The following is a 15,089-nucleotide window of genomic DNA, read 5'->3' as shown; positions in this document are numbered from 1 at the left end:
TTGAGGAAAATCTTGTAAAAAAGTGATTTTATTATCTCGTCAGCGTGTACGTATCTTTGTGTTTTTTTTTTTTTTTTTTTTTTTTTTTTTAATTTGTGTGCATGTTTATATTAGAAAATATTCTCAACAAAATATCATGAAATTTATATGCATTTCATAGGATATATAAGAAATATTGAGCCTAACCCATAGAAGATGCTAAAGGCGTAAAAGATGGCGATGTTTACTCATCGAAATCTGTCATAATTGAAAATGTCATCAAAACTGTACGTGTGTGCAGCAAAGGTCAGCCTAAATATAATCATTGAAATTAATGGAAGTTAAATAGTTGCGCTCACCATACATTGATTGATGATCAAAAAAGTCACAGTTGAGGGTGACTTTTTGAACGAAAAATTATATTTTCATCAGTAGTCACATGCCATGTTCACCTGATTTGTGTGATCGTATGATTTCTACTTTTCTCAACTCTCAACTTTACGCTGCCATGGAGACCGCCCGAACGACTTACATCGATGTAATAAACATGCTGTCGCTGGCAAGGCAAACACTCGCTTCATACTCGGTTTCGAACACGTCCAATGATCAAGTGACCTCGACAGTATCGCAGTGAAGGAAGTACGTTCTTTCTGGTTATCCAATGGCGCAAGGTTTTACATTTCTTGGGAACAATTCTATCCTTCAACGCTAGCAAATGTTCTTCGGCCTGATCTATCAAACTTCCCATATTATAATAGATAAGGCGTTAAAGCTTTTTTATGAAAAAAAAAAACATTTCTTTCGCTTATCAATGGTTCAATACTTTCTAAACTCCTGGATATATTAGTTGTACTTAAGCTTTAAATAGTTGCAGTAACAGAATAACAGCTTGAAAAAACTAGAAAGGTTAAAAATAAAAACTTATAAATGAATTTATGATTTTTAAAAAACATCTAATATCCGCTATGATGCAACCATAAAATATTCATACATGTGTTTATTTACAACTTAATTGCAACGCAATCTCATCTATAGAGAGGAAATGAATGGTATTAAGGATTTATGAATGCCCTTACTTAAGCCACTTTAAATTATTAGTAAGAAGGATAGGGATGCTCCTATAAAGCCTGCCTTGCTTAAGGCATTACGCTTCGTTCGCTTTCCTATTGAAGCTATAATTTAATTTTTTCCTCCAGGAATACAAAACGAATTATATTTTAAAGGAAGTATCTACGAAATGGCAAAATTTCATTTGCTTAGGAATTATTTCATAATAATTTTGTGTAGCATTAAGTAATTATACCCACCTTTGTAAGATGAAGGTACAGTCATTTTATTTTTTTCCATAATGTGTGTAACGAAAGCTTCAGAAACCCTATAAACTATATATATTCTTGATTAGCGTGAAATTCTGAGTTGATTTAGTCATGACTGTCCGTCTGTGTGTCTATCTAGTGGATGTTGTTGGCACTCTCTTGGTTCCAAAAATGAAAATATCGACTTCAAATTTGGTAGAAACATTGAAAGGTTCTGCACGCAGGTTAGTATTGAAAATGGTCCAAATCGGTTGGAGTGGGAGCGCGCAGCGAAGCTTAAGTCAAAAATTTTTGAATTTTTACTCGTTCCTCGGAAATTATGAAAGTTAAAAGACTGAAATTTTCCACATTTACTTTACGAGGCTCTCTACTCCTTATGTGCAGAAATGGAAAACATCCGCCATGCCCACACGAAGTAAGAAATGATTAACTTCTGTTTTTTTCACTTTCTTGAGATTTTAAGCGTATTTACCGTAAGGCAGCAATGTTTACACTCATTTTGTACACTCCTTGAATGGAGATATATTATGTGCTTAAAGATGGGGAAATGAATATGACAGACACCGCGATTACTTTTTTCTAAATAATACTAGCGGTATGGGTACCAAATAAAAGAATGCGGAAAACGTAGTGGTGGGTATGCGATATTCGGTCCCAAAAATAAATTTCTCACTTGCTTTTTGTTTCGTGTTTATGTGTAGGTTAAGAAATAACGGAAAAACGGTTCTTCTTGAAGAACAAAAAAAAGACAATTTGAAAAGTGAATAACGTATCAATGTCCGTTGTATGTAGGCAATCACCGACCAGGAAAGCCTTTAACAAAAAACATGTGACCTACAACCAATAATGCATTGATTTTGCTGCCCTTTAAAAGGAAGTTTCACAGAGCACATACAAAGCACATATGTTATATATGACTTAAGCATGCCCGTCAGTCGTTTTGTCCGTTATTGCGATGCCTGCTATCGGCTTGAAATTTGGCAAGAACATTATTGCAGACAAGTTAGCCAGTGAAAAGGCATACCAAAGATACAACGTAAATTGCGAAAATGTCTGACATCAAAAGCAAAAGTTTACATATTTTGCTCATCACTTATATCCTACAATAGCTATAGCGATAAAAATTTCCACCTATATTCTATTAGCATGTGCATAAAAATAGGAAAAAATTGATCAAGTTCACTCGATATTTTTTCCATACCAGATTCGGTAAATATCCTATGGATAGATTACTAACTATAACGAGCAGAAAAAAAATATGAAATATATATTTAATACAACAACAAAACTCGTTGTCTCTTGTTCATGATGATGAATGCATCGAAACAAAATTACTTATGCCGCCTACGATTATTCAGGAAATCTCTTATGTTACATTTTCCCCTATGTGGACAGTACTTACAATATTCGTCTAAGCGAGTGAACATGAACTAATGCCGATTTAGGCGGAAGGACTTGAGCAAAATCATAATCAAATTCAGATATTTAACAGCATTATATAATTGTTTTGAGTCATTCAACCCAAGGCATTAATTTTGAAAGAAAAGTGTACGAGATCGATTTTGAACAATAATCTAGTATCAAGAGTAAGATGATCAGATAGAAAGAATCCTTTGAAAGTCTTCAGAATTGATTTTCCTTTCATGATAATAATAAGAACACTGTCGCATACTTATACTTTGATAGAATTATTATAGCTCAACGGAGATTAATACCACACGTGCTATCAAGAATCAACGAGTCATGAAATGCGAAAATAACGTCTTCAATAATTAGGCATCATGCGGTCATAGATGGCATACATTGCTAATAAAATTTATGAACACTTTGCGGATTCTGGATATTTATGGTGTATTTCATAAATACGAATACATTCTAAGGAATATGCGGTTTTTTTTTTTTGATTTTTTTTAAATATTTTTTTTTTTATTAAAAGGTTAACATTGCATGGCTGCATTTCGTTTAAGTTTAAGTGTTTCGTATCTTCGCCTGTATTTGTGTCGAATACAAGCACAAGTGTTTACATTCTCGCTGTTATGGTCTTCTAAGTAACCTCGAGATTTTTATCATCATATTCTTGCTTCCTTAAAAAACTACTGTTTCTATGCATTTGTTTTCGTGCTCACGTGCTCGCCTATCTTTTCTTCTATTTTCTTCAATAGCAATTGCTTTCGGTTTACTCGAAGCCATAATAAAAATGTTAATCTCTTTGGCATCAATATATATATATTTTTTCTTTTGTTTCTGTTAACTCACACACGCCTTACTTGGCTTACCCTTTATACATTTATATATTTATGTATGTATACCTTTCTATATATCTTAAGACACCTTGATTGTGCTGACAACGAGATGCTTTTACCTTTAGTATGCATAGTGCAGCCTACCCACTGCGTCGTCCTAGACTAACACGCAACTAAAGAAATCCTTTTATGGCGCCTTCGCTACACGTGTATATACATCTTTAATATTGTATCAGTGTTAAAGTATTGTATGTATGTATGGAAAAAATGATTTTTGCGTGCTATGAATTACAAGTCTTTCTTCTTTTCGTTATATTCCTTTTTTTTTTTTTTGCTTTTTCGCCCTTAAGCACAAACCTTGCAGTTACTACTATATATATATATATATATAGATATATAGTCCGTTTTATTTGGTCTTGCGGTTTGGTGTGGCCTTGTACAAGAGGCGTTTGCGTTAATTACATGTGAGATTTACGCAAAAAAAAAAAAAAAAAAAAAATTTAAAATATATATAAAGAAAAAGAGATATATTTTCTTACATGCCCAAGCGAAGTGCGATGCGTGTTTTTAATGAAATCAAATGGAAATGTTATAGTTGAATACTTTAATAAAGATGTTGTTCATATAATTGAATGAAATGTACATAGAACACAAAAAAGGAAAAATTAGAATTAACGTTGAAAACGTTTTATTGGGCGATAAGATCTTTTGCCAATTGATAGCTGAATCTTGAAAGCCAGCTTAGTAAAGCAAAAGTCACTATGAACAGGAACGAAACGAGGTCTCTCACAGTTTATTATTCAAATAATTAAAAAACTTCTTATCGACGATTCTTTTGCAAATTTTCTTATCATGTCTTTCTTATATTTTTTGCTTGTACGCAATATACACTCATCCCTTCATTTGCACGATAGATGGGAGAGTACACGCTGAAGACGTGTGAAAATGGATAAAAATAGATCGGTTATTTATATTTATTCTTGATCAGCAGAGTTGATCCCCTCTCTTTGCTCTGATCTGAATATGAGCTCAAGGTGAAATATGAATACATTTTTCTCTTAAACTTTTCCTTTTTGTGTCGTTAAGTTTCAAAATCGAGATGAATTGGCAAAAGGATTTGCCCACAATTTTTAGATTGGCTTATCTGTACCTATCGTCTAACTTTAAGAAATTGTACAGAATAGTGATTTTAATCGACATTTCGCTGGTTTCTACACATTGTGAGGTCTTGCCCATGTGCACATGCATAAAAGTGATATAAAAATATGTTGGATTTTTCAAATTTTGACCTAAATTGAACCACAATTTTTTTTCATTTTTCCAAGACACTTAATTTCGTCGCAAATTGCAAATAAAGAACACCAGCCCTTGGGAAAGGATTCACTAAAATTCTCACGCACTAGACTTTTGTTCCCTTTTTCCGTTCTAAGCGTAACTTCTTATAATCTTTAAAGCCGCTCTTATCTTATCGCAGTCTGCGAAGCGCCCTGATGTTCGCTTCTGATTTTCTCGGTTTTCCGTTCGAAACTTTGCGTTGTTGTTGCGGAACCTATTTTCTATGCAAACAGGGAAGTAGGTGTATGCGTAATTTATATACGAGTAGAAGTTGTGAAATACATAGCCGCACAATTATAATTTGTATTGAAGGGTTTGTTGGTGTCAAAAAAACCTGGTGGTCGACATAAAACATGTAGTTCTTGCTCTTGTTCTTATTGCAATATTAGTTCCTCTTTACTATTGCAGTCTCCCTTTAGATTTTCTTACTAAATTAATTTTTCTATCATATAAAGACAAGTCAAAATACTATAGTAGAACTTAGCCCACCATTAAATACTTTACGCTACTGTACGCCATACTTGTGCAATTAACGACTTATCAAAATAAAGTGTTCTAGGGGAAGGGGCCGAAAAAGTTGTGTCAAAGTTGTGTGTTTGTCTTTGGACTAAGACGAGTCGTTCTACCAAATTTCATCAAAATGTATGGGTTGAACGGAAGAAAACTAGACGGACAGATGGACAGACAAACTTAGCTCGATATACCAATGGGTGAGTCTATGTGCTTCTATCTTCTGGGTTTTTCAGACACATATACGAACTTAACATACCCTTGTACCAGTCGTACATAAAAAATCAACTCTTCTGCTTTAGAGAAAATTCTGGTCACCTTATGAAGGAAAAAGGACGAACTGAACCGTTAACTACAGCAAACATAGGCATGTTGTTCCAAGCTAGCTTGTGCCATTAATAAGAAGAAACAAATCAATTGGGAAATTCTTCTTTTGTCTTGTGACATGCCACAGTGTTCATATATATTAGTTAAACTTTAAATAACTTTCATCGAAATATATGGTTGGTTGTTCGAACCAATGTGAGTGAGTGAAAAAACAACGGGAACATTTAAAGGTTTGCACAGAATTCAATAGACAACAGTTAGCTGAATACAAACACTTAACTACAATCATACATTAAATACATATAAACGAAATATATTTTAAAATAAAAAGGTTTTTGAACATTGAACTTGTATACAAACTAGAATTAACCCTCGCATAACTTCAAGGTCAACTAACAAAGAGCTCTTAAAAATTCCTCTTAAAGAAATCTTTCGTATTTAAATTTCTTCCTTGTATTAAGCTTAAAAAATAGTTTATAAATAAATTGCTTTGTATTAAATACCGAAAAATCTAAGATTACGTTTTTTTTTTAAGTTTTTTCTTTTTGTTTACTAGTATTGTAAAGCACGGATTGTCAATGTCTTCAACACCTTCGATAGCTCAGTTGGTAGAGCGGTGGACTGTAGAGATACCAAATAGCAAAGATATCCATAGGTCGCTGGTTCAAATCCGGCTCGAAGGAATCTTTTTTTATAAAATTTTGCTGAATTAATCTGCCGTTTCTTCTCTTTTGCTTAATGCTCATTTTCGCTTAATGCTCATTTGCATTATCGTAAACACTTGTAATCTTTTGTATTAAGAACACCAACACCATTGCAGCAGTTTAGACAATTTTTAAAATAGATCTTTTTAGACAATTTGTTGGCATTTATTTATTTCTTAGTTTAATGCTTTAATGAAATAATAATATTTTGGCCTTGAGATCGCTAATTGGTCATAGGAACGAGCAATGGGTTTTCTTATCATAGTTTTGTAATAGTGTGGAGCTATAACACCACAATAACAATTTTCAATGTAAATTTTTTTTTTTTTTAAGATAACGTTGAATTGTGGAAACCGCACCTATCTTCGTCTCTGTGAGGCTTTGAAGTATATCGAATATATATACTGGAAAGTTTCATATTTTATAAGAATGAAATTAGCCTGCTGGACTAATCCTCTTTTGAGTTTAAAATATTGTTTCTCGAAAGATTTAAAAATCGTAAGAGTAAATAACAAGAAACTCAGATTAGGGAAACAGACGACTGGGGCGGGCCCCAATGAGGATGGAATAAAGAATGTCGAATACTTAAACTATATTATTAAACTAAATAAGTTAAGAAAGTTACGAAGGGCTTAGTACCTTCGATAGCTCAGTTGGTGGAGCAATGGTCATTGTGAAAAATAAATGGCCATGGTCGTTGGTTCGAGTCCAACTCGAAGGGTCAGCATTTTGCATCGGGCTGGAATTTCTTAAATTTTATTATTGGAATTTTTTACAAACCCTTAAATAGTTTACCAGTTATGATGGCATTGGCAAGCTTAAAAACTTATCGCCTAGAAATGTCTGCAGATTAAGAAAGCGAATAACGAATAGAAATAAATTCGTCTGCTATTTCTCTTCTCACAATTTTGAGAATTAAGCTAAGAAGTTGAAGATATGAAAAAATCTATTCTAATGAGGAAAACACAAACGATTTGAACGAGAAAGCGCCTCTCATGAATTTAGTAATAGAAAAGGGCTACGAATATCTACGATCAACTCAAGAAATAGTTTAGACCGAATTTTAAACTTGTGAGTGTGCGTGTGTACCATTCCGTTAATGCAATATCTGCAGCTGAACAATCATTGTACTCTTGATCTAAGTTCAACATTGCTTTCCGATTTTTGATCAGCTTCTTCTTTAATACCATAATATCTTCTTGATAAGCACAATATAAAAAAGATTTTTTGAGTTTTCTTTCAATTCGTTTTTAAAAATGGAAAGAAGCCAAACTCTCGAATTAAAAAATTAACTTTCAATATTCGATAGTAAAAATATTCGATCCAGCAAAGAAGAAACCCGTTCGATGATGAATATCCTTAGAATTGAAAGCATTTCTATAACAGCTCCTGCATTTGATAAAAGAATAGGAAATTTTACGGGATTTCAATTAGAGAGAGAGAGAGAGAGAGAGAAGCCCCATTTGAAATCATTAGAAAAATTTCTACACAACAGAGCCATCGTTTCACGAGCAGCTAAGAACGGCGGACAATTCTGCACTTGGACTGATAATAAATTTTTTTTGGAAAACCAAAATAAACGAAACTTCTGCGCATCAAAGCTTTAGCTTAGTTTGTAATCTCTTCTATACTATATCGATACGTGTACTGCAATAAATGTAAAATAGAAGACAGAGGGATCGCTTCTATATCTCGTTTTAATAACGCTGCGAAAATATTAGATCTGTAGATGGTTGCGACCTCATTCCGATTCAAGCTACTCTCTTTGGTTTTGTTTCTTTTTTTCTTTTTTTGCTGTTTGTACATTCTCTCATCTTATAGATGGATTCTTGCTAAATAAAGTATTCATAAATGTGTTTTAAATTTTTTGTTAGTATTGAACGTAAATGTCGAGATCCATTAAAATTCTTGTTTGTCATCCATACGCAGCATCACACTAATCCTCATAATATGGCACTAAAAATCTGGCTTATTTTCCTTCTAAAGATACATTTGATAGCATAGAGTAAATGTAAAAACAAACAAAAAAAAAAAAAATCATTTTAATGGCAAATCTCAACTTTCTGGACAACGCTCTGAAAGGCAATCATCCTGTATTGTGTGTCTCATGTGTATAGCCAGTATCTATATGTTATTGTTGCACTAAACTGTGTAGAGTTTTAGTCTGTTTCTTCTTTCTCCTTTTCGTCTTTTTCGTTTTTTTCGTTTTTTTTTTTTTCTTTTTTTGTTTTTGCTATTTTTCAAACCATAAGCATATTTCGTCGAATTAAACCATGTGAATTTATAAGCATTAAATGACACGCTAAAAATAAACGAAAACCATAAATGTAACGTCCCCTGGTCCATATATATTTATATGTTATAAAAATATATATATATATATATATATATATATATATATGAGAATAGCATGCCATGCCTTGTCTACATATATATATATATAGATATATACATACATATATATATACTTAAGTATATACAGCCGTGAACACATAAATAGCCCCACACTTCCACATATGGAAAATATAAATAATTATTAAAAAGATTTATAAGAGCATTCCTTGCGACTTATCTAAAAGCATTATTAACCATTTTCCTGAAGCGCTACAATAATGTAACTAATTTCGCTACTTCTTTTTTTTTTTGCTCCTCAACCAATTAAAGAAAAAAAAAAAACTGTCAAACTTTTTATAGGGAGAACTAATTTCGAATTAAATAAATAAATTTCTTTTTTTATAAAATTTTGAAAATTCTCTTCGTTCCCGTAGGGAATATATTCGCCTAGCGAATACATACATATGTTCGGGGCTGTATGATCGCTTAGAATATATTGTGGTAATGGATGAGTATGGTGTTTGTTACCACATTTACTCGTACATCATATAACCTAGATGCTGTTGTGTCTAGAACTATAGGCAGTTATTCTTGGTTGGTGTCCTTTGTGGTCATATTGAAAGTGAAGGTTTTTAATTTCATTTTCTTTTTTACTTATATATCTCGTGTCCTCCTTCTCTCAGACTCTGTTTATAGTCATGAACGATGTTTGCAAAGACTGCGTCATGTATTTGTTATTTGCTATCTATCTGCTTTGTTGTTAATTGATACCCTATGATGGTTGTTTTTATGCACTGACGAGAGAGGCCAAGTGTCTGCTATTACAATCAGCTTAGCTTTTATTATTCATATCTGACGACTCTGCAGCTGAGCTGAGCTGAGCTGAGCTGAGCTGAGCTGAGCTGGTGATAATTACATTTACTTTGGTGGTGGTGGTGGTGGTGGTTTATCCACCATTTTCAAAGCTTCGGTATTCTTACTTTTGCCTTCTGATAATGAGATGACTTTACTTGTCAAAGCGTTGTTAACTTGGCTGCTGTTATGTGACGAATACAAATTTGTTCTGAAGTATTGCGGTATTCGGCATTAGGGTCTAGCAGGGAAGAGACGATTGAACCACAATTGTTACTATCATATATGCGTGAGTCTGCATTTTAAGCGATTTTTTTTTTTCATTTTTTTTTGTTTTTTTTTTACTTAATACACAAATCCAACCATATAAGGAGAGCAGTGTGTCATTGAGTTAAATTCTTTAGATTACAGTCTCTTATGCTCTTGACATTCGCTTAGTGTTAGCTATTGGCTTAAAACAAAATTTATAACTTTAAGGTATGGTAATATACCAGGCTTCTGGCTGATATGATGAATAACTATTAATACATTAGTGTCTTAATATTCACTTCGCTTTAATCTCTTTCGAGTAGTTTAAATAACTTGATCGTAATCGAATATTAGCAACAACACTTACTATTAGAAAATTTGGAAAAAAACTTCAATGATTTAATTAGATTATGGCATAAAAAAGATGATACGATAATACAAAGGGATTCTAAATAGGGGGAAAAAAAACCGACTACATATTTTTTTTATTTTTTTTTTTGATTTTATTTGACCTGATCACCTCTACCATCAAGCTGTTTGGGTAGGCAGTTCATTTTTGCCCGAGCCTCGCAGCCACATGGAACGATACATGTGTCGCCGTGACCAGTTAGTTCCGTTAAATCATTTGCTGGTGGTTTCGGTATATAGGTTTTAGTGGGACAAGCCAATATTCGCCAATTGGGATGGGGATCTAAATAATCAGTGCCGGCCTTAATGTACTGTTCAGCCAATTCCGCACAAAATTCCGGATCGTTGCTAGCCCGCTTAACATCTTTGCTGAATTTCGCCTCCTCATCTTCACGTATGCGCTTGAGTTGTGCAATTTGTTGATCTAAGGCGATCCGATTCTTTCGACGTTGTTCTAATATCTGTTCGCGTGTAATTTCTTCATGCGCGAAACGATTTTCCATCATTTTGCATTCGCGGTGTTCAGCTTCGTCGCGTAAACGTCTCTCGTATTGTTCGCAAATTTGTTTACGCAACTCGGCATAACAAGCTTCGGCAAGTCTCGCTTTTCGCTCTCTTTCGCGCTTTATATTACTCTTTGTGCACGTGTCCACGCTGCTCAGATCATCGATACGATCATTGTACATGCGTTCTTGTTGCTCTTCTAATTGTTTCATGCGTTTCACATAAGCGATATACTCAATGGTGGCCTTATAGAACGCCTGTTTACGTTCGTGTGCAGCCAAAATGTCTTCAGCTTCCAAACGTTGAATTTCTTCTATCATTTTACAGTGATATTCAACTGCTTCTCGGTCTTCTTTCTCCTTTCGCGCCTTATTTTCAGCAATCATATCCAATAAATCTTTACGATATTCGAGAGTTTTGAGAGGTGTGCCTTGTAATCTCTTGTCAAACTCTTCCAAACGTATTTCTTCCAGTAATGTGTCCAACTTTCTCTTCTCTTCGAGTTTCTCTTGACGTACTTCCTCACGTTTCTCTTCACGCTCTTCCATTTGTATATTCAATGTATCAGTAATATCTTTGGCTAAAGCTTTCTTCAGACAACTCTCCTCCCGTAGCAGATGATCCTCTCGATCGAGTCTAGCTTTTTGTACATTTCGCCAATATTTCTCTAAATCACGTTCGCGTTTAATAGCTCGTTCCTTTTCTACGATCTGCTCTAGCTGGCATATCTTAACATTTTGCATTTCTTGACGACGCAGCGCTTCTCGTATCTCGTAGCAACTATTCATATACTGTTGTATACGTTTCGATTTCAAAAATTCCAGCTCATGTTTAGCGCTTTCCTCCTTAATCTTTAGCAAAGCATCCTTACGCTCTTTAATGTCCTCGTCAATACGTGACTTCACCTTACGGGCAAATTCTTCTTCATAGATTTTATCTTCATATTCGATTAATTTTTGCAATGCAATGCGTCGCTCACTAAGTTCCCTATTGGCTATGTCCTGGGCTCGAGCGACCAAATTTTTAATTTGCGTAAACAAACTTTTACGATCACTGCTTACTATAAACTCATGATGATATTTTAATTGGTTTTCTTCATCCATATTGGAATTTTGTAGACTCGAAGGCTTTTTCACAATATTTTCTTATATATAAGTATCTGCTTTTCTTTAACTGAATTATTTTATCAAGTCTTAGCAAATTGTATGAAAATTGAGAAATTCTTTCAAAAAATAAATTAAAACATTTTCAAAAAAAGTTTTATTCAATGTGTATCTTTTTTGACACTGAGCTATGAAAATTTTATTTTACGGACAAGAGAGTTTCCTATATGGTACGAAAACCAAAAGTATATATTTCTTAACAGCCAGAATATGAAAATTGTCTGAATGTTTTGTTGAATTTCTTTTTTTTCTTTGTTTTCTTGACTGTAGAAAATATTAAATGGGAATATATTGTAATCCCACCAGGCTTGGATCTCCGTAAACCTAGTCCTAGCCTAGTGTGATATGGAATAGCACTACTAACCACCTACGTAGGATTCACTTAACTATGGTCTATCTGGCTGTAGGAATTCCCGAAGTAGGAAAATAAAAGACAACAAAAAGCGAAGAATAAATTTTAGATATATATATATATAGAGCACTAAAAGCCCACAAAGAGCAGAAAGTCTATCACTATTTGTCAGACTTTTAACTGTCAACTTTTTTAGTTCTCTATAAAGCTAGATATTCCAATTTTCATTACAGTTCTTTGCGCTTGTTCTTCATTTTTTTTCTTAGGATCTCTTGTATTAAGCCAACAGGAAAGAGAACGGGGAGCAAGCAAGATTGAAACGGGACCAGAAAGCCAGCATTTAACGCGCCTGTTCTTATGAGAATGTTAGGTCAGATTCGAAAATGAACACGATTAACTTACACTAACTCCAGCCGAGAAGGGAAATAATATTGAATCAAGCGAAGATTTCGATATAATTTCATCATATAATGTTATTCAATACTTGATATTGAAGAAGTGAAAAAAATCAAAGGGATGCGGAGATTGCCGTTACCCTGACGGTATGTGCCCAATCGTTAAGGGCCTTTACTCGAGTTACGACCAAAGTAAACTCTACCGCACTAAGATTTGAACTCGCGAAAATCGACTTGGTGGTCACTATTCCTACCCCACTCGGCTACTATTGCGGATTCTGGTTATTGCAGGAACTGCAGTAAATGTAATAACATTTATTAATGTTCGTTATGAAATCCATAAATCTTTCATTTAATCGAATTTTTAACTAAAGAATTTATAACATATTTAAGCACATCCAAACGTGATAGACGACCTATTACCTATCAATATCATCATGAGATGATTCTCAGAACATTTGAAAGCCACGCAAATTTCAAATTTTAAAGCATATCCCAAAAGGTCGTTGTCGGCTTTCGATTCCAAATAAATGATATAAGTATCAGTAGCTCAAAGTTCTTTTCTGGACTTATCTAACAGGTTAATTTCAGCATTTTTTTGACAATGTGATCAGAACTTAATGATAATTCAGGAAATCAATAGTAGCATAGTAACTCATCTCTTGTTGATTCGTGGCATTAAGTTTTCTTTAAAAGATAGCAGAGTCCCGGCATTTGAAAACCGCTCGTTTGCATAAGTTGATGCGATTTGAATAAATGTGAATCTTTACACTAACCCCTTATCACAGTACTAGTATAAATTGTATACGCTTTTGAGGATGCTACGGATAAAGTCACGAAGCTATTATATCCGCGAGCTTTGCGTTGGGCATAAGAGAGTTACTGTGCGAAAGTAATGCATACTTCGTTAGAATGTTTATTTTATTGTTCTTGAATGCGTCTTGATGCTTACTCTATTACAGGAAGTCATTGATTTAAATTCGTTTCATTACTTTAGGTACACGCAATAAAAATTCAAATTAATTTTGCTTTCATATAAGCCGCACAACTAAGTAATCCGTAACTGTTAAATAATAAATTTTTCTTCTTTTTTTTTTGGAAAATGATTTATTATATTAGCCTATTACGCTACTATCATCATTGGAAGATTAGATTTTTATTTCCGTTTACAATGTTCAAAAAAATTCTACAAAGTGTACTCTTATTCCTTCCTAACCCCGCCGCTCGCAATGAGAAGCTGATGAAACACCTGCGGTCAAGAAAATGGAGAGAAAAAGTTGATGCCCGGCATATACACTCTCTGCTAGCAGCTATAGACATAAACTGCGAAAACGGTCGCGGGGATCCCAATCGGTTTTTGGTAAATAATAGTTTAAGAATTTATTGCACGCGCCTACTAGAAATCCATAGAGCATTGGTAATGAAAAGAGTCCGCCCGATCTGTTTTGAAGTAAATACAACAACTATCTAAATAACTTATAATCTTGAAATTAGATAGTAATCCACAACCTCATGCAGTATATTGCATTGCTAGAGGCAGTCGAAAATTTAATATAAATACTTAGTAATTCTAGTTGGTTAACGCACACTGCTGGGTATCAAAAATTCACTCTAATCTGAACATAATTGTTTTACTTTTCTTTTTTCTTGTTTTGCTTTTATTTTTTCGTTTTCTTATTTACTTTACGGCATTGTAAAGCGCAATTCTCATGTATGTATATATATACATATATATATATATATTATTTCCTACATACATTATATTTATGTAGATTTTTTAAAATTAGTGAACATAAAAGTGATTACCCTTTACGCAAAGAGCATCAATAATTAAAATTTATTTCATAAGTCTATTACACTCTTCCTCTTTTTTTTCGCATTATCGTTGGATTGCATAAAGGTAATAATAAAATATTCTCGTCTATGTGTGCGTGCGTATGGCTGTGCAAATAGAACAAAGGCTATCATCATCGTCGTTGGAGTCATTTTTCGCAGTGAACGAAAATGTTTGCAAGAATGTGTTACTCACTCATTGAATATAGTTTTAGGCTAATATAGATTGCATTATTGTTTTCTTCTTCTTATTTTTGTTGAAGTTTTTCGTTTTTATACCCTACACCACTTGTGATACAGGGTATATTAAATTAATGTGGCCACATGTAACACGCAGAAGGGCTTAAGATAGAACGCCTTTTATTACACCGATCGATCGATCCAGAAACATAATCTGAATTGATCTAAGCATGTCTGTCCGTCTCAATTTTTGAAACACTTTGATGGTATTTAGTAAAGTGACGTGTTTTCACCGGCAGACGAACGCCATTGGAAATGATTCGAATCGGTCCACTTTTTCGGCCATTACCCATACAACGACCTATTCTGAAAAATATGGTAATTTTCGAAATTTCTCGGCAAAAG

General features: G+C 33.7%; 1 protein-coding gene and 1 non-coding gene across 2 annotated transcripts; one reads left to right on the top strand and one right to left on the bottom strand.

Annotated features, from left to right (window-relative positions):
• Positions 1 to 6,300: 6,300 nt before the first annotated feature.
• Trnay-gua lies at positions 6,301 to 6,393 on the top strand. The gene is made up of 2 exons: positions 6,301 to 6,337; positions 6,358 to 6,393. It is a non-coding gene; the product is annotated as a tRNA-Tyr (tRNA).
• A 2,953-nt stretch (positions 6,394 to 9,346) lies between these two features.
• On the bottom strand, positions 9,347 to 13,052 carry LOC119642013 (trichohyalin). The gene has a single exon (XM_038040967.1). It carries the CDS (start codon positions 11,862 to 11,864, stop codon positions 10,353 to 10,355), a length of 1,512 nt encoding a protein of 503 aa, XP_037896895.1. The 5' UTR covers positions 11,865 to 13,052; the 3' UTR covers positions 9,347 to 10,352.
• Positions 13,053 to 15,089: the final 2,037 nt, after the last annotated feature.

The sequence above is a fragment of the Glossina fuscipes genome, unplaced genomic scaffold (genome assembly GCF_014805625.2).
Source record: "Glossina fuscipes isolate IAEA_lab_2018 unplaced genomic scaffold, Yale_Gfus_2 204, whole genome shotgun sequence".
Lineage (NCBI taxonomy): Eukaryota > Metazoa > Arthropoda > Insecta > Diptera > Glossinidae > Glossina > Glossina fuscipes.
The sequence above is the reverse complement of the archived record's forward strand: the minus strand, read 5'-3'. Positions and strand labels throughout refer to the sequence as shown.